This window comes from Acartia tonsa, chromosome 4, assembly GCF_053477335.1.
Source record: "Acartia tonsa isolate MP-2025a chromosome 4, ASM5347733v1, whole genome shotgun sequence".
Taxonomy (NCBI): Eukaryota; Metazoa; Arthropoda; class Copepoda; order Calanoida; family Acartiidae; genus Acartia; species Acartia tonsa.
In genome coordinates, this window is record NC_137263.1 from 21,612,690 (window position 1) to 21,631,595 (window position 18,906).

Sequence of the window (18,906 nt, forward strand, 5' to 3'; positions counted from 1 at the left end):
AATTTTCATCTACTAGGAGTTACCGCTTAATCATGACAAGAAAAGCAAAGATTATTTATTAAAAATTTGGAATAACTTTGCTTTTATAAAGTCTGTCAAAAAACCTCTCTATATATGATTTATTTAAGGCTGAATTTCCGTGACCTTAGCAAAGCAACGGATAAAAATGGCCCTGAATCAACTCACTTCAAAAGTGGTTTATGGAGAACTTTATGAAAGCAAACTTGTTCAAAATTTTAAATAAATAATCTTAGCTTTTCTTGTCATGATTATGCGGTAACTCTTAGTGGATGAAAATTAAACTTGAAATTTTTAAATCTAATTTTTTCAAAAACCGCTGCATTTAAGATTTTATTAAAAAGTGAAATGAAGTTACTTAACCTAGGGTAATGAAATGCACTATGTCCCAATTTAGGTTCTGGCACAAAAGTCAAAGCACCTTTGAACACACTGTGTTTCCAGTTAAATTATTGTAATTTTTAAAAACTGGTAAGCTTTTAATAAACAGCTTTCAAAACCTTATATTTTGAGTAACATTATAAAGATTTCAGCATAATTTAAAATTCCCTTACCCCTGAATAATATATATATAATTTTATATACAACTTTCCAAGCAATTATTATTATTACTCATAGTAAATAGCCCATTTTCTAGAGAATAGATAGGGAAGACTTCTCTGAGTATCGTAGCAACTCATAAATTTATTAAATTGCCCTGACTCGATAAAGGATGTTATATATATACATGGATATTAGGACATTGGAAAAATTGTCGTAAATTTAGCTTTCTAACATGGAACTCATTTATTGGTCAGTTTGTTCATCCAGTAGAAGGAGGGATGGAGTAAAAGGGGTAGACACGTTATTTTAGCCCTCGGCATGTTTCACTTTATTGGAGAACATGAAACTCTGGAACAAGATTCAAGTTCAAAGCGCGACTAAACACCGCTTTATAATTAAAGGCTCCTGCTGCTATACCAGGTGCGCGCTTAGAGAAAATAATTTAATGCTGTTTCCTTATGAGTGCGTGGCATAAAAATTTAGTAGAAAGTGTATGCCTTGGCCAAAAATAGGCATTACGATGCACTGATAGGTCTTCAAAGCAATTTTGGATAAGTTTTCAGCCTGGGTTTAATTTTACCATTGTCAAGACAATTTTTAAAAGCGAAGCTTTTCTATAATTAGGGTCAGTCCGTCCGTCCGTAACGGAAAGCTTTTTTCGCTAATTTATGCATGTTAAAATTGTCCTATCGATTTCAAATTTTGCATGGTGATTCCTTTAGTAGTTTGGTACGATTTAGAAAGCGTAGCAACTCTATAATCATTACCAAAATTTACGTACGTCCATTTTAAACATGTTTATTTTTTTACTTTTTTAACAACAAATTTTTATTTGATCTAATCGTTCGATTAATATGATTTTTGGTATATTGATTTCTGGGACAACAAAGTATAATGTTATAAACGAAGCAACTCTACAATCAAGTCCTAAATATGTAAGTATGTCAATAAACATTATCCTGTATAAAGCAGTTTTTCAACAAATTTACTTCGACTCTTATACATTTATATTCTGATTATTCAGTTCTGACACTATATAAGTGTTCATGTCCGTTTGTCCTACCGTTTCAGTTCTTCGCTTTTATGGATGTTGTCATCCTTGTTTTTTACAAAAAGATTGTAATCTCATCTTTCTTATTTACAGAAAAATTGAGACTTATCTTAAAAAAACTGATATGTATATGTCAGGGATCTAAAGGGCCAAGACAATGGCCAATAAACTAATGTATATATTTCCAATGATGATACACAAAATTACTTTTCTGTAAATTACAATTAGTGGTTGAAACGTTTGGACACTCAACCTACTAACCCAGCCAATAAAAATTCAATAAAATTCCCTAAAGTTTGTTTAGTCGACATATAAGAAAAGTTATTATAAAACTTTGGGGACTAAAATAATAACAGCCCAATGTCCCCTCCCTCCCTGTAGTCTTCACAGCCAGGCTAGGCAGAGCCATCATTGTGATCCTGTCCTTTAATAAAAGTAATAGAATGTTTTTCTGTTTAGTAGCTACACTTCTAGCCTCTATAAGATCTGTATTCTAAGGGGTAAAAAGGGGGTAGAAAAATAACCTAAAACTACCCCCCAACACTTAAAACTGAAAAAAGAATGGCATAATACCATTACAGGAACCATTTGAAGCTGATCCAAAAACTGTTCAGTAGTGATTTAGATCTTAAGCTTCAGTCAAAAAAAAACGTACTACTTTATATGTATTGTATATTTAGTCTACACAGCCAGGCAGAGCTGCGCGGTTTACAAGATAAACCTAATAACGTCACCGCCAGCAATACGGCTCCTATGCCACCTCAAAATCAAAAGAGCGGTCTACAAAAGCCACCCTCAGAAACACGGATTTTAACGCGAAAAACTTATTTTTCTCAGTTGCTCTAGATTTATTATTTTCGAATTTCCTAAACTATCATTATCAATCTTATAACTAATGTTTTCATCAATCTGTAAGAACTTCTTTATTTCATGACTAGAAGCTACGCCCATACCGTCACTTTAAAGAGGGGAGGGGAACATCAATTCCTTCATTTTAAGTCAGCTGAAAACAGAAAAGTTAAAAAAAAGTTGGGGATGGATATTTTGTTTGGTTCGTCTGAGCAACTGCTCTGTATCTCACTATCCATTCCGTGATTTGTGCTAGCTTTTTATGGTTGTTGTCATCCTTGTTATACCTTAATTACGAAATTTGTCTAACAAAGCTGGTTCTAATCTTTAATTTTTTTATTTAATAACTAAGTATTTTATACAATCATACTCTTGGCTAAAGAGTAGCCCACAAGGGTAGACAGTTTCTTTGACCGGTAGGTACATTATTATAATTTAAAACCATTTTAATATCCGCGAAAAGCTTTCTATAATATGGTACGATAAATAACCCTAACATCTTTTCATGGTTCTATATAAATAAAGCATAGAAATCGGGAAGAAAAGTACATTACATCCATGATGCTGCGTCATTATCAGAATCCAACTTGATTGGAAATTGTTCTCATCTTTACCCTTAGTCGTAAAATCTTTTGTTTACAACTTTTTGTAGGAGAGGTATTGAACGGCGATCTTTAAGCCAGCGAAAATAAAGGTCTCACGACTGTGATAAAGATATGTAAAGTCCTGAAAAAAAAATCGGTGATCGAATAAACTTTAGAGTACTAGAGCGCCAAGAACATAGATGTTACTTCTAACCAAGACCAATTCGTGGACTTCTGACTTTAAGAAGAATGGGAGATATTTTATTGTAAGGATTTCCGTTAGAACAGGTTCGCAGCCACACTGAAAAATCGTGTAAAGCATAGTGAACAATTTTCAAGAATATTAAAATAAACAGAAATAAATACCAGTTTTGATAAAACGGGTCTTTCGCCTGATTGCTAACAAAACCGGTTTAATCCTAGTATTTTTCATATAAATATCCTCTGAATATAATACGATGCGATAAATGACAACCGAGACATCATTATTAAACCAAACTATTTTCTTCTAAACTTAAATAAAATCAGAAAGACCAAAATATTTACAAGTTGTCTACTTTCTGGCAAAGCTGCTGAATGAAATATTAAACACAAGAAAATATGCTAGATTTTCTAATTTTTTTATTATTTTGTAAGAGTTTTAAAGGTAGCTACTTTTATGCTACTAAAATTTAAAAGAATCACTAAGGCTAACAAAGATTTAATTCCGAAGAAGTATTGAATATCATAATTTTCACACAAACAAGCAAACAGACGTAGCAAGTCATAGAGCAGCTATGCTTTATACAAGTTAAATTTCTTTGCCTCTACGAATTTATTTAACGAAGAGAGAAAATATACAGAGGTATCAAATGAAGAAGATGTATTTCATGGGTTTTTCATTGTCAACATTATTTTTTTAAGCGACAAGGGTGGAGGCAGTGCTGGACTGGTACTTCCAGGTGGGGGGCAGAACAAAGGTGGTCTTGTAGTATCTGAAAAATAAGATAAAATGATTAATTAAGGTTTCGACAACATTTAAATAGAAGCAGCAGCGCCCCTAGATATTTTGCAAGGGAGGTTAAAACTATATTAAAGAGGGTGTATTTTTAGAAGAAAAAACTCAAGACGCTAATTTTAGCCTAAAGATTAAGAATCCAAAACCGCTAAAAAAAACTGATTCGGGATTCGGATTGCCGACCCTAATCTATAACTTGAACAACTATCAATTAACACCTTTAAAAAGTATACGAATAAAAAATACCTATTAGAATAGACAAGATGAGGATGGGCGAAGTCACCAGTTTACGTAAAGCCCAACCCCCGGAGTCATTTGAACCCTCCAATTTGTGGATTTTTGCGAGTCTTATCAGAAAAGTATTAAAATCTTGATCACCAGACCAAAACATTAGTGTGCTTTCGGGGAATCTGGCAGGGGAGGGGGTTACCTCCAATCCACCCAATAACAGCTTGAGCAGCCTGGTTTTAAAAATATTACCTGGCCAGCCTGTGGATTCTAGACTCGACGAGAATAAGACGGAACTTGGCATCCCTGTCCTTCCTGTTCTTCTCCAGATGCTTGCGGATGGACACGGCCTTCTTGATGAGGAAGTACAGATCCTCTGGAATATCGGGAGCCAGACCCTTTGACTTCAGGATACGCAGAATCTTGTTGCCAGTAATAAAACGCACCTAAATATGAACAAAGAAATATGAACAGATAATCTAATTTAAAACTTTTAACGTATATAGAAAAAGGCAACTTCCACCTTTATTTCAATAAGTCTGGATCGAAAAGATAGTTTTATGACAAATAGGCGTTGCGGAGCAGTTTAATTTTGGTACGCGGAGCCGCCTGTGAAAACGACGGCTCCATCTCCGACCTAAAACCAAGAAAAAATCAAAATATTTTTTGCCAAGTCTATTTTTGACTTTAAGGTATTAAAAGTTAAATTTTTGAAAAACCTAAAAAGGGGCGTTTGCACACGACACAACAGAGTAATCAAATTAAGATTAATAAAAAATCTGTTTTTAGCTAACCCGGAGCCGTTTATCGAAAATTACAGCGGCTCCCGGCTCCGGCTCCACAACGCTGTCACAAATAGTTGAGGTCATTATCAATGAAATCTCTTAAATCAAAGCAACAAACTGAAGAGCTCTATTTTAATTCTATGTTATTCTTAAGGTTAAGAAGGTTTTAGAAGAAAATAAAATAAGTTAAAAGAATAAGGGGGGGGGGGGGGAGTTGACACATTTGCGTAAACAGTGAGTATAGGCTTAATTATCTTTGGACTGAGAGGATAGGTTATTAGGGATAAAATCATTCTAATATGATGAATTTTCCAAAGTTTTAATTTTTTTGGATAGGCCTCCAAGTTCAGGAGCTGCAGGCCTCCAGGTCCTCTCTGTACAGGTAAAAATTTAAAAAATTAATTTTTTTTTAAGAGTTAGAACCTATGAAACAAGATATGCATATTTTTGAATGTTATTCACATATTTGAAGATAAAAATGATATTTTGTTTCATAAGTTGACTTCTAACTCTTCAGAACAAAAAAATCTATTTTATTTTTACCTGTACAGAAAGGACCTGGAGGCCTGCAGCTCCTGAACTTGGGATAACAAATCATTTAAGAATGATTTTATCCCTAATAACCTGTCCTCAGTCCAAAGATAAAGCCTAAACTCACTGTTTACGCAAATGTGTCAAAACTCCCCCCCCCCCCTTATCGGTCCACTAAAATCTCACTAAAGATAGAGGCACGCCAGCTAGTTTAAACAATAGGAGCTCTTCCAACGATCAACATATTTTGGAAATAAATTGAAAATAGGAGGTGGGTGGAACCCGCCTAAATAAAAACAGATCATCCCAAATAAACGCCTATATGAAGAAAATACAATGCCTATTACATAGATTTTTTTCATTTGTCACAATTATAGGCAGGGTTCCGGAGCCGGGAGCAGCAACATTTTTGGTGGAGCCGGAGCCGTATTTTTCGTAAAAAACGGCTCCGGCTCCAGACTAGCTAAAAATGATTTTTTAAAGAAATATTATAATTTGGCAACGGTCTATTTCCATATAATAAACTGAAAAACTATTGTTACTTAACAAATAGACACACATCCTTCTACTTTTATATAGCTTTAATGAAATAAAAGCAAAATATTTTATACTAGGGTCAAGCGGGGCATTAACCGGTAAGGGGCATTACCGGTAATTTTTTACCCACCTTCAGAAAATGACATTTATCTCCATGTTCTAATCGACTGACAGAAAAAAACATAAAACATTTGTTCCTTATTAAATTGCCTACAAAAAAGTATAAAATGAAATTTTTGTGAGGTGAATTTTAAGGGTACTTTTTGGGTCTCAAAGTTGGACGAAAATTTTTTTTCCCCAAAATTTTTTTCACCTAGGTGTATAAAGATCCACCTAAACAAAAATTGGTAAGACCTAGAACTGATCCGTAAAAACCTTTTGAACTAAGAATTGCCCGCTCTTTCCAAATCCGTTGAGAGCTTAAATGTAGAGTTGATATTTTTTTCAAAAATGACCAAAGTTCGCGTGGGGTATTTTTCGGTAACGTCGAAAAAAAATTCAAATTCAATTTTTAAGATCAATTTTCAGGTTTTCTTTGGTAAAATCTAAAATTCAATATGGGCTTTTTAAGAATTAGGCCAAAAAGTGAATAGAACAGGTTTTTTTATATAAAAAAATTAAAATTTTATTTTTTAAGAAAATTTTTGTGGAAAAAAAATCGAAATTTCTCGTCTTTTAAAAAAAATAATTTTTTACATAGAAGGAATAGTCCGATCTTTATGAAAATTTTTGTGGATAATCCCTATAACCTATACTAATTATGATTATTAATGTTTGACTGGCCGTTTGGCCGTTTTTCATAGATTTTTTTTTGGTTAAAAAGACGTTACCCACAATGCCCAACCGTGGGGCATTTATCGGTAATTTCTTTGAGTCCAATTATGACAAACTTCTAAAAGTCCTAGGATAACGTCCTATTAGGACCTGATAGTCCTTTCCGTAAGCTTTCTAATGGTCTTGGTCCCATTTAAAAATATTAATATTTACCCCATTTTTTTTCAAAAAACCGAAAAAATTACCGGTAATGCCCCGCTTCACCCTATTTATTTTATTTTATCAAATTCAATAATGAAAAAAAACTGATATATTAATTTTAAGGTAGGAGCCGGAGCCGTATTTCCAAATACGGCTCCGCGGAGACGGAGCCGCATCAAAATTATACGGTTCCGACACCCTGATTATAGGTATGTAGTTATCTATTTTGCATAAAGACATATCAGTTACGATCACTTAATAATATCATAAAGGTTGACATAGTTTTTTTAAAAACTGTATTTATAGTTTAATTATTTGATTTTGGGAAAGAAATCAGGGGAAGAAAAAAAAGGGTTACAGGGTTGTATATCCTGCATATTTAACCCTGCTAAAGGGGGGGGGGGGGGAATAAAAATAAATGTAAAAATTAAGAGAACTGAAAGCATTTTTTTCCCTCCATTTTTCTACCCTCTTTCGTGAAAAAAAAAACAAAAGAATATGTGGGAGTGGGGATAATATAAATAAAATAAATTCTAAAAATATTTTTTCAATATATCTGATTCCTTTGGAAAAAACTAAGAGGAAAAAAAAAATTTGCAGCAGGGAAAAAAAATAGTCTTGTGCAGAATATACACCTCTGAAGTGTTATTAAGAGCTCATTCAAAAGAACATAATTTTCAAATCTAATATTAACAAGCTGGGATATAGAGAATAAAACAATAAAATTAATTTCACCCCCTAAGGTAAAAGCTAATAATGTATCTTGGAAAACCTTCCATATAAGAGAATCTTTAAGACAAGTAATGCTTTCTGTATTTCATAAAAATATTCAGTTTTTAATTTAGATTTTTTTTGTACAGAAAAAGAAACAATGAAATTACTGAACAAATGCAAGAGGTTTTCATTGGATACAGATTTGATTGACATCCTTATAAATAAATATTTCTAGGAAACAGTGTTGTGAAATTAACCAAACTGATTTTTTTATGTTCGTGAAAACTTGTCTTTAATACGATGCTAAAAATGATTTTTCAGTGTGGCCCAGAACCGTTTCTAATCCAGCGGATATCAATCATTTGTGAAGCCATGCTGGAATGAAAATTTTCCTCACCTGAGCAACACCAAATGAATCCCTGAGAATGACACCGATCTGAGATGGTGTCAGACCCTTCTTAGCGAGCTTGAAGATCTGGTCCTGAACCTCATCGCTGGTCAGCTTCATCCACTGGGGGACTGTCCTCCTATAGGGCAGGGCGGATTGGGAAATACCCTTTCCAGGCGCGTGCATACGACCCATTTTGTCTTCTGAAATGTTTTGAAAGTTTGGGACCTTTTTAAATAATCACTGATGGAATGAGTGACACCAAGTAAGACAGGCAAAATATAAAATATTAATAATTACATATTTTTTTGTAGTTAAAATAAGATTTAACGTTTTCCACCAACACGAGGAGCAGCTTTGTGGAAATTGGCGGCCTTGGCGACCTTGGGAGCAGCCTTGGCCTTGGCGTCCTTGGCGGCAGCGCTTCCCTTCTTGGGCTGAAATACAACATTATTTGATTTTAAATTTATAGTACAATAACTAACCAATTTTGAAAGTAACAGAAGTGAATTCTAAAAAACTTTTTGGCTCACTGCCTCACTAAAATCAGTGAGGCTCGCTAAAAATTTGGTGGGGATAATTTTGCCTAACTGCAAGCCTCACTGATTTTAGTGAGGCAGTGAGCCAAAAAAGTTTAAGAATACACTTCAGTTTAATTTAAATTAACTTACTACTCAGAAGTAAAACAATGATCAGTGAATAAAATAATTATACAGGTACAAACTAGTTCTATTACAGGGTAAGGAGAGTCTACGTCGGTAATTTTGTAAAAAAATATAATAAGTTTCTATAAATACAGAAGTCTGTACATATAGTGATTATCTTAGTCTGCGGAATCGAGCAAGAGTACAATTCCAAGCATCTTCGTAGGGCTTTAATATTATTTAATAAAAATATTTAAATTACTCTTTTTACTTCATACTTTACTATTTTTTAAAACAAGACCTTGTGAATTTATTTTATATCCTCAATCAATTGAGAAAACAATGTCTAGGGACATGTTAAAGATAATAATTTAATATTTCTTTATATTTCTCAGGCTATATTAGGTATTCCGAATTTTCTGTCAATGTTTGATCACATAGCAAAACTTGAATTTCTCACTTTCGGGAACGAGGAGAGAAATTACAATATTTGAACAGTGATCATTTTTATTGACAGAATCATTTGGAAACCTAATCCCGCATGTGCAATATTACGAAAATACAATGTATGTAAATGATAAAACTCCGTAACCTTAGCGGCGGCCGCTCTAGCCTCCTTGGCTGCTTTGATAGCCTGTTCTCTCTGAGCCTTCCTCACCTCGGGCTTCTGGTTCCTCTTAGCCAGAATTTCCTGGGAAAAAATAAGTATTTCAATACTGTACAAATATCGAATAAATTACATTTTACCACTAAATCCTCCGTAAAATTAACACCAGAGTTAAAAGCCATTACTGCCCCCTTAAAAGGGAAGATATTTATAATCAAATTGTTGTTGTCGTCCCGATTCTCTAAAGTCAGACTTCAATGCCCACGAAGACTTAGTGAGAAACTTATAGCCAAATTGTTTTTCTCTCGTTGGTCTAAAACTTGCATCAAATAAATAAGGTTTAATATTCAATTACGATTTTAAAACCTCCCAATTTATTTTAGTACCCATTGTTTTACCGACAATGAGATATTTTGCCCAATAAAAAAGATTAGACGTCCGCTAATTTTTTAAAAGGAAGGGATTTTCACTACCAAATAGATTTAGTTTTTAGTAATGTGAAAAGCATAAGATATTTAACTTACATTCACAGTAGCTCCAACAACGCCAATTGAGATATTTACCCAGTAAGCTCAAGTCAAAATTTTGGTAAAAGGGATTTATCACCAATAGATTTAATTCAGTAATGTGTAGAACAAAAGTTTAACTTACATTCAGAGTGGCTCCAACAACGGCTCTCTGGAACTTGGTGGCCTTCCTGGACTTCTTCTTGGCCTGCTCTTCTACAGCTCCCTTCCTGTTCTTGCGCCTAAAATAATTTTCAACATAAATAGTTTTATTATGAAAGTATCTATTTGAACCAGATTATATATGTATTAAGTTTCAAAATATTTTTTTAAGGCCTCTAGTTTGCATGTGCAAAACCCTTATTTAAAGTAACCGGATGTTTGTCAGTCTATTGCTTAATACTCGCAGACAGCTGGACCCACATAGTTACATCTCTGCTACAGTAATAATAATAAATGAAACTATTAAGACTAACTATTAAAGACATGTACCTCTAGAACTCCTCCCTCTCAAGAAAAAGTGCTCAAAGATAAAGATAACCACAAATTAAGGTTTCACTTAAAACCTTAAAAAGGGCATTTGCACACGACACAACAGAGTTCCCAAAATATAATTAATACAAAAAATTCTTATTTTGGCGAACCCGGAGCAGTATAATCTTATTATGAAAATAACGGCTTCACAACGCTCCTTAAAAAAATATATAATACGAGATAAGGGGGGGGGGGGTCAATATGACCCCCCCCCCCCACCGATCTATTAAGTTGGGAATTGGGGCCCGATCTGTAAGGGTTAAGTTAGGAGGGGGAAAAATCTACCTCATTCCATATTAAATTTGAGTTTTAATAGAATAAAAAAATATTTTTGGGAAGGAGGGGGGGGGGGGGGGGGAGACAACCTCCCCAAAAATAGTTTTAAGACCTCCCAGGACATAAAAGAAGCTTCACTATAAAGGAGTACAATATCGGTTCAGCGGTTAGCGAGATCCTTCGGGACAGACAAAAAATGCTTTATATAATACTAGCGGCTTCGCCCCTAGCCTCTAGGGGCTTTGCCCCAAGAGGTGATAAAAAAATTAAGGAAATCTTCAGCAAAAAAAAAAAAATGGGGGAGAGGATTTTTAAGTTTTGGGGGGTTGGGGGTGTCCCACCCCCCAAGAAAATAGCTTAAAACCACCACAGGACCAATAGGTATATACCCTGAGGAGTAGAATCCGATCGGTTCAGTGGTTACCGAGATCTTAAGGGACAGACGGACAGACAGACATCGTTCTACTTTGTATTATAGATAAGGATATTATTAGATTCAAATAAGAGCAATAAGTAACGTTGGCAAAAAAAATTTATTATTAATTTGGACGTCAAATGTTACCTGTACAGAGCAGTCCATCGGACCTTCCTGGGGTTTGACTTGTGATCAAACGCCTTCTGGGTTTTCTTTGACAAGAACTTAAAGGTTTTGCCATCAGCCTTTACAAAGGTCCTTCCCTTTCCGGGGTAGATTTTTAAACCCGAAAATGAGCACAGCTCGGTCTTCATACTTTCTGGAAAAGAGCAAAATATCAAATATAATGGAAATATAAGTTAATAACTGTATAATTGTTAACTTTAAAGTAACATAATACTCGCATATATATACAAAATTTGACACAGCACTTTAAATGTAGAAATATATTTGGTAAAAATTAATCTGAAATAAGGGTTACGTAAAACAAACCAATGAAATATGTAAATAGATCCTTCGTTAGATATTTAATAATCAAAATTTCAAAGAAAAGCCTTAAATTTGGTCAGAGAATGATAATTTTAGACAATTCAGGACTTATAATACCAATTAGCTTATAATTTATTTAATAATCATAATCCAAAAACACTTCAATTATAACAAAAAGGACTTCTAATCCTTGATATTTTCACAAAATACTGAAAATTTCTATGTTGTACTGCACGTGTGGAGCTGGCCGAGTTCAATGCAAAATGCCGCGTTGCATTATGGGCTGATGAAGATATTTTCACATTCAAGACGACATTTCAAAAAATCATATTACTATTATTTTAAAAATATTTAGAATTTAATTTTTTTTAATCATTATACCAACTTAAAAATAATATTTTAAAAATCATTCCTTTAAAATTTCAGTTTTATATTTACTGTCAGTAATTAATGATTTTTTAATTCACTGATAAAAAATTGTTCATCAATTTGTTTATATACCGATTTCTAAAAAATATATAATATAAACTTAACGAATATATAATTTATTCAAATAATCTAATGTGCTTGAACTATAAAATAAATAAATAAAAGATGAAAAACTACCAAAATTATTTTTTTAAGAATATTTTTTCGAGGTTTCGTGATTGAATTTCCGTTTCTCCACCATGTTGTTTAGTGGCCATGTAAAAAATTAAATTTAAAAAAAAATAACTTTTTTACTTTAGCACTGTTGCCTTAGAGTATATTACATAAACAAAAAAGTGTCTTTTTAATTAGAAAAATATCATCGGCAAAAAATCTATATTTTTCACAAATTATTAGAATAGAATTCGAAATAAAAAAATATTTTTATATAAAAAGTTGTCCACCTATCGTAGCTCAGCTGACTTACTGCATGGAAACATCATGCAGTAGTTAGTTAGTTTTCGGAAAATCTTCTTCAATCGGCGGCTTTTGTATCTATTTATTATTTTAATAATTATTATTGACATGTTTATGTAGTTTGTTTTTATGTAGTTTCCATTTTCTTAGATTTTTTCAATTGTATTTATCAATTATATAATTTTCAGAAGAAAAACTCATCAAGGAACTCAACATGTCTGATGTAGAGGGAGATGATGTTCCCGCCGCCCCCGTTGCTGCTCCTTCCGGACCCATGGACATTAACACCGCCATCCAGGAGGTTCTCAAGCAGGCTCTGATCGCCGACGGCTTGAGCCGTGGCCTGCGCGAGTGCGCCAAGGCTCTTGACCAGCGCAAGGCCTTGTTGTGCATCCTGAGCGAGAACTGCGACGAGCCCAGCTACAAGAAGCTTGTCACCGCTCTCTGCATGGAGCATAACATTCCTCTCATCAAGGTAACATATTTTTTTATAATAAGGTTATCTTGCCAATTCTTTAATTAGTAAACAAATATATTCAGTATATACAATATTATAAATAGTTGTTTACAAATTATATAATTTAAATAAATTATATAGGTTGACTCTAACATGAAGCTTGGTGAGTGGGCTGGTCTGTGCAAGATTGACCAGGAGGGCAAGGCCCGCAAGGTTGTCAAGTGCTCATGTGCCGTCATCAGCAACTGGGGCAAGGAGACTCCAGCCCATGATGTACTTAAGGAGTACCTGAAGTCTCAAAAGTAAACCTGACAGTTACGGACTCAAGCTGAACAAGCTGCCCTTCGTCTCGTTGTTGTATATTGTATCAAAACTGTTAAACATGTTTAACCAATTGAGACTTTCACTTGAGACGATCTCATGTCTTTGTCAGTGTATTATTAACTGAAGTTTTTTACTTTCAGATGAACCCTTAGGGTTACATGTCTTTTATTTTTCAAAGTTTATGTAGTTTAGTAGAAAATGTCTAGTACTGACCCCATTGAAGCTGGATCCAACGCGAAAGCGTTATCCTCTCCACCAACCCTGAGCATACCCTCTCCTGTACCCCCACCTTATACTTCTCCCATGCACGCCTTCTCCTCTCCTGTACCTCCGCTCCACGCTATTTCTTCCAGCCATGCAGCTATTCTGATTCCTACTCTCCAGGGTGGGGAGGATGTACCAAACGATCCGGGAAAGATGTTCATCGGCGGATTGTCTTGGCAGACCACTCCAGAGGTTAGTTAAGTTGTCTTGATCTTGTTGTAGGGTATTCGTCATTATACTGGATTTGTTAAATTTCAAAATTAGTTTGTAGAGATTTTTTGTAGTAGTGAAGTTATCACCTTAAATTTTCTATTAAGTGGTCCAACCATTCGCTATATTTTGTTTGACACAACGAGGTATTTCTGCCTTTTATAAAGTAAATCTTTGTTTAAGAATGTTCGAGAATATTTCTCAAAGTTCGGAGAGGTTGCCGAGGTGATGGTGATGAAGGATCCAGCAACAAGAAGGTCCAGAGGATTTGGTTTTATTACTTTTTCCAATCCGAACAGCGTTCATGAAGTTCTCGCACTGCCAAGTCACACTATTGATGGAAAAGTCGTTGAACCTAAGGTAGGCGGTACAATCATTCCAGCTGTCAGATTATGCATTACATCGTTCTCTTGCTTGTGACAAAAGAGCCTGTTAAGATCAGGAAGTTTGTATTCTCTATTAACTTTGTACGGTTGGCTTAATTAATTTTAGCATGCCGATTTAAATTTTTTTTCTTATAGCAATATTTATTTTTTAAAATGATTTTTGTGAAACTTTCCAAGGACCTCTGAAACAATGGACCAAATTGTTTGTGTCTTGTTTGACATGTATTTTAAAAAATTAGTGTTTCTTTGCCTACTTCATATCAATGATTTTGTTTGTTTTGGCTTGTACTTTGTGTACTTTGAATGTTTGTGCGGATAGGACAACAATCTTTTTCGTTTCATCTCAAAGCTTAAGGTTTCAAGAAAATTAATTTTGATTAAAGGAGAGGGAAATGTGGTGACTCGTCACACGACATACCAGCAATTTTATTTTGGGTGCTACTCGCTTAGTTTTAGAGATAATTGGGTGAAATCTATTTGGTTGTGTCACTAATTACCCCAATTTTTGGTTTCTTTCTCCCGCCGTCGTTTTCCGCAACCACAAAATTTTTTTTGCATTTCTCCCCGCAGGGTTGCTTGTTAGGGGAAAATTTCTTGAAAAAAATAACATGGTCTCAAATAATTCCAAATGCCTAATTTGGCGAGAAATACAATAAAAATTTTTTTTTGGTGGCGGCGGAGCGACTGTCCCGCCGCCGTTTTAAATTTTTTGAAAAATACCAAAACTTGGTGTAATTTGTGACACAACCTAAAAGATTTCACTCAATTTTCTCTAAAAATAAGGGAGTAGCACCCAAAATAAAATTGCTTGTATGTCGTGTGAGTGTGACGAGTCACCACATCCCCCCCCCCCCTTTTGTTACCTTATTTGTTACTAATAACTTTGTTTTTAGGTGGCTGTCCCTCGTAAATCCAATCCTAAGTTGGTGTTGAGAACTAAGAAAATTTTTGTTGGTGGTTTATCTGCCACTACTAGTCTAGAAGATATCAAGGCATATTTTGAACAATTCAGTAAAGTCAAAGAATCTATGTTGGCAATTGATAAGGTATGTTGATTTTTTTTTCTTAGCGTCCTTTTATTTGAATCTTCCTAGTATAAGCAAAGTCACATTCAACCTTAATCTTCAGTTTGCCCATGACAACTGTTAGTTGTTTGATAAATATCTAAGTGTTACCTAAGAAATCTTTTCAGGGATCACTTAGAATAAAGTTTTTGGCCCTGCTCAGGGGGGGGGGGGGGGGTGGGGGGGTAGAAAATAAGTTGTTGGAGGGAAAAAATGTGTGGTAGTATTAAAATAAATAATATATAGAGTTCTTTAAATATTTTTCCTATTTCTTCCCTACTTAATGAGAAAAAAACTAGTGGGGGTAAAAATAAATCTTGTGCGTGCAGAATATACACCCATGTTATTTTATGCTAGCAGTCATTCTGATCGTGTCATTGCAGTTATGGATGGGCAATGTCGCAATAGGGTCTGACAAGATAGACTGAAATTGTTCACCAATCTAATATGTTATTTTCACAGGTGACCAATCGGCACAGAGGATTTGGATTTGTTACATTTGACAACGAAGAGGTAGTGGACAAAATTTGTGAAATTCACTTTCATGAAATCAATGGTAAGAATTATTTTAATGCTTAACTTAAATTTTTTGAAAGTGAAACATTTAGTGCTTTCCGTCAAGTGCCTATCTAGTACTATATCGTGATCCCCCCCCCCCTTTATTCAAAAAAAATAATTATTAAACAAGGAGATAGTTTTTTCCCCTATGCCTAACGACAGTGGGTGGTGCGGTTGGGGTTGGCTTAACTACTCTCACCATCCCTAATTCAATTTAGGCACTTGGGAGGAATTGCATATATTTTGCAAATTAAGTCTAAGCATCTAATACAGATTTGTGAACAGAGACACATTTAACTCCTGTAAACACTTACATTATTGTAAAGGTTAAGATGTGTACTTTAAGAAAATTTACGTAGTATGTATTGATAACCTACCTAATGACTATTTTTTGTAGGAAAAATGGTGGAGAGCAAGAAAGCCTTGCCTAAGGAGCCTCGCGGTGGATATGGCGGGTACGTTGGCTACCCTGGAATGCCTGGTGGTGGTCGGATGCCTTTTCTGCCAGGATCTGCCTGCGTGTTAGATGCTCAACTGGATAATTCTGATTTTATTGAGCATTCCGGCTGGAACAGGTTGATATTTATGTCCATTTGAATCAAAAGCATAGTTTTCACTATCCACCAGTTCAAAATTTCTTACAAATCTTTCTTTTTATTATAATTTATATGTCCCTTGGGACTTTTTATTACGATGGTCTCAAAAAAGTTTGTCAGTCTCTTTGTTTGTGTGTCTTAATTTGTTACTTTTTGACATTAACTCCAACTTAGTTTAGCCTTAAGAATGGAATTCTTAACGTCAGTCCTTACGTCTAAGTTAGTAGCATAGCAATAAAACAAACTATAGCTATTGCAGGGCCAGAGGAATGTTTTTTTCTTCTTCCAAGTTTTAAAATTGTCTAACCGAGCCTAGGACACTAAGGATGTTATTGTTCACCTATTGTCATTTGTATGTTAGTCCGTCTTAGTAAGTTAGCAGTAAGTAGATGTTACTTTCAAATATTTTCTCGTATTCATTCGAATCTGGTGGATAGGAACCGGTTCTCATCCATACGAAAAAACTAGGTCTAGCATCGTATCATTCTATATCCGCGGAAAGCAGTTTATAATACTATGCGAGAAATATTTATTACCGATTCAGATCAATCTAGTACACAATGGTCGTTCGCCTGTCCTTCATATTTCAGTCAGTCTTAAGTTGGCAAAAATTAAGTAAGGGGGGGGGGGGGGGGGTTAATGCTACCATCTCGTAATCAGTGAGCAAATTGCACTTAGAATTTGAATTTTGATCTGAAATTTTGCATTAGTAATCCTTGGTATGTCTATTTTCCCTAAATTGAACAAAAAGTTGGAAAAGTAACTGTTGGCGGGTCAGTCGTTTAGCCATTTTTTAAATATTTTCAAGGAAGATCATCACGAAACCTATCTCCACATAATACTCTTTGCTGCTCCAAAACGTTTTCAAACGGTTCTAGCCGCTGTGAAAATGTTGTTTTTGTATCATTTCACAGGATTTAAAGCAAAAATATGCTTTAAAAAGTTTATTCCTACATAATTTATGGAATGCCCTAAATGATTTGCCCTAAAAATAGCCAAAAAACGGCTAAACGGCTATGCAGTTACCCGTAACTTTTTCAACTTTTTGTTCGATTTAGGGAAAATAAGCCTACAAAGGATTACTCCTGCAAAATTTCAGATAGATATTCGAATTGTAAGTGTCATTTGCTCACTGATTACGAGGTGGTTGCTTTAAACCCCCCCCCCCCCTTCCTTTGTTACAAGTTTTTCATCTTTTTATTTAATTGTTATTAACTTTTAAACCTGTTATTTAGGAACTACAGCGGTGGAAGTCGTGGCTCTCGCCATTCTGGGTATGACAACTATTCTAGTCTACACAAGTACGGCTCTGAGGAGACTGGCACCTACAACAACACTGAGGACATGAACCACCAATACAAACCCAAATACTCTGACTACTATCCGGGAAGAAATGATTATAACAAGAACCTGAATAATCTCAATGATGAAAGATTTGACTGTGATAATGATTACAGTTCTAATAACGGTAAGTTAAGACTCCTACTCAACAATTCACTTTGTATGTCCGTACGTCAGTCTGTAACGCTATTGGGGAAGCTTTATTTTTTCAGATCCTATTCAAGATAAGCAGCTGAACTTTTTTGGGATTAAATAAGTTCACACTCTACATATTTCAACCAAGTTTCATCAAGATTAGTTCTTTAATTGAGGGTGTTAGAACGATTCGTTGATTTTAAAGTTTTCGTAATTTTCTTAATTCCTTTTCAATATGGGCTGAAATTTTCAGGGATTAAACAAGTTATAGTCTACACATTTTTACAAAGTTTCACTGAGTTTTGTTAATTAATTGGGGTGTTAAATCGATTCCTATTTTTTTTTTTTTTTTTTTTTAATTATGTTAAATATTAATGTTTTTGTTTTGTTTTAGGCATTAACCTAAATGAGCGTCCATGTTATGATACTGATTTTCCACAGCTGATCACATCTTCTATTGATTCTGAGCTTAACAACAAGATGTCCCAGCTTGCCATGCAACAAAACAATCAAACTGTTTACTAACTGAACAAAATTTACATTTATGTATATATATATTTTTCGCCACTGTATCATGTTACAATTTTAATATTGTTTATTCTAACGTTTGTTTCATATGTTTCCTAATATGAAATTTTTTTGTGTACAGTAAATTTTTGTGGAGTGACGTAATGTCCTTTATCATGTTATTATATAAATGTATTTACTATTTGAATAGATATTAGACTAGTCGTTAAAGAATCTTTTTTATCATTTTGTTATTAACAAGTATGACAATATCCATAAAAGCGAAGTTTTAAAACTATTGGACAAACCACTTTTGTAAACATTTGTAGTGTTAAAACTAAATAAGCAGGATATGAATATTAAAGTTTAACAAAATTTTATGTGAATTTGTAGTAAGATAGCCTAAATATAGAATATTGTTAAAGGACATATTTGCATTTGTAAGACTTAATTGTGGAGATGTTTCGTATATAACATTGTACCTTGTAATAGGAATCGTTATTTTAAA

At 34.2% G+C, this 18,906-nt stretch overlaps 4 protein-coding genes across 4 annotated transcripts in view; 2 read left to right on the top strand and 2 right to left on the bottom strand.

Moving 5' to 3' along the window:
* RpS12 (ribosomal protein S12) overlaps positions 1-13,478 on the top strand; it is a 74,119-nt gene extending 60,641 nt beyond the window's left edge. Inside the window, exons 2-3 of the mRNA XM_080156911.1 lie at positions 12,743-13,031; positions 13,155-13,478. Of these exons, the coding sequence (XP_080013037.1) occupies positions 12,771-13,031; positions 13,155-13,319 (426 nt within the window). The 5' untranslated portion in view covers positions 12,743-12,770 and the 3' untranslated portion in view covers positions 13,320-13,478. The remainder of the gene's footprint in view (positions 1-12,742; positions 13,032-13,154) is intronic.
* On the bottom strand, positions 3,893-8,395 carry RpS13 (ribosomal protein S13). The gene is made up of 3 exons (XM_080156909.1): positions 8,210-8,395; positions 4,523-4,716; positions 3,893-4,019 (listed from the first exon to the last, which is right to left on the bottom strand). The coding sequence occupies exons 1-3, from the start codon at positions 8,393-8,395 to the stop codon at positions 3,944-3,946; spliced, it is 456 nt and encodes a 151-aa protein (XP_080013035.1). The 3' UTR covers positions 3,893-3,943.
* Positions 8,395-11,554, bottom strand: RpL24 (ribosomal protein L24). Its single transcript, XM_080156908.1, has 4 exons — positions 11,330-11,554; positions 10,103-10,199; positions 9,437-9,535; positions 8,395-8,637 (listed from the first exon to the last, which is right to left on the bottom strand). Exons 1-4 carry the CDS (start codon positions 11,494-11,496, stop codon positions 8,527-8,529), a joined length of 474 nt encoding a protein of 157 aa, XP_080013034.1. The 5' UTR covers positions 11,497-11,554; the 3' UTR covers positions 8,395-8,526.
* Positions 13,479-13,535: 57 nt separating the features above from the next.
* LOC145316430 (uncharacterized) lies at positions 13,536-18,629 on the top strand. The gene is made up of 7 exons (XM_080156907.1): positions 13,536-13,793; positions 13,995-14,171; positions 15,091-15,243; positions 15,724-15,817; positions 16,217-16,394; positions 17,651-17,883; positions 18,286-18,629. The coding sequence occupies exons 1-7, from the start codon at positions 13,536-13,538 to the stop codon at positions 18,414-18,416; spliced, it is 1,224 nt and encodes a 407-aa protein (XP_080013033.1). The 3' UTR covers positions 18,417-18,629.
* Positions 18,630-18,906: the final 277 nt, after the last annotated feature.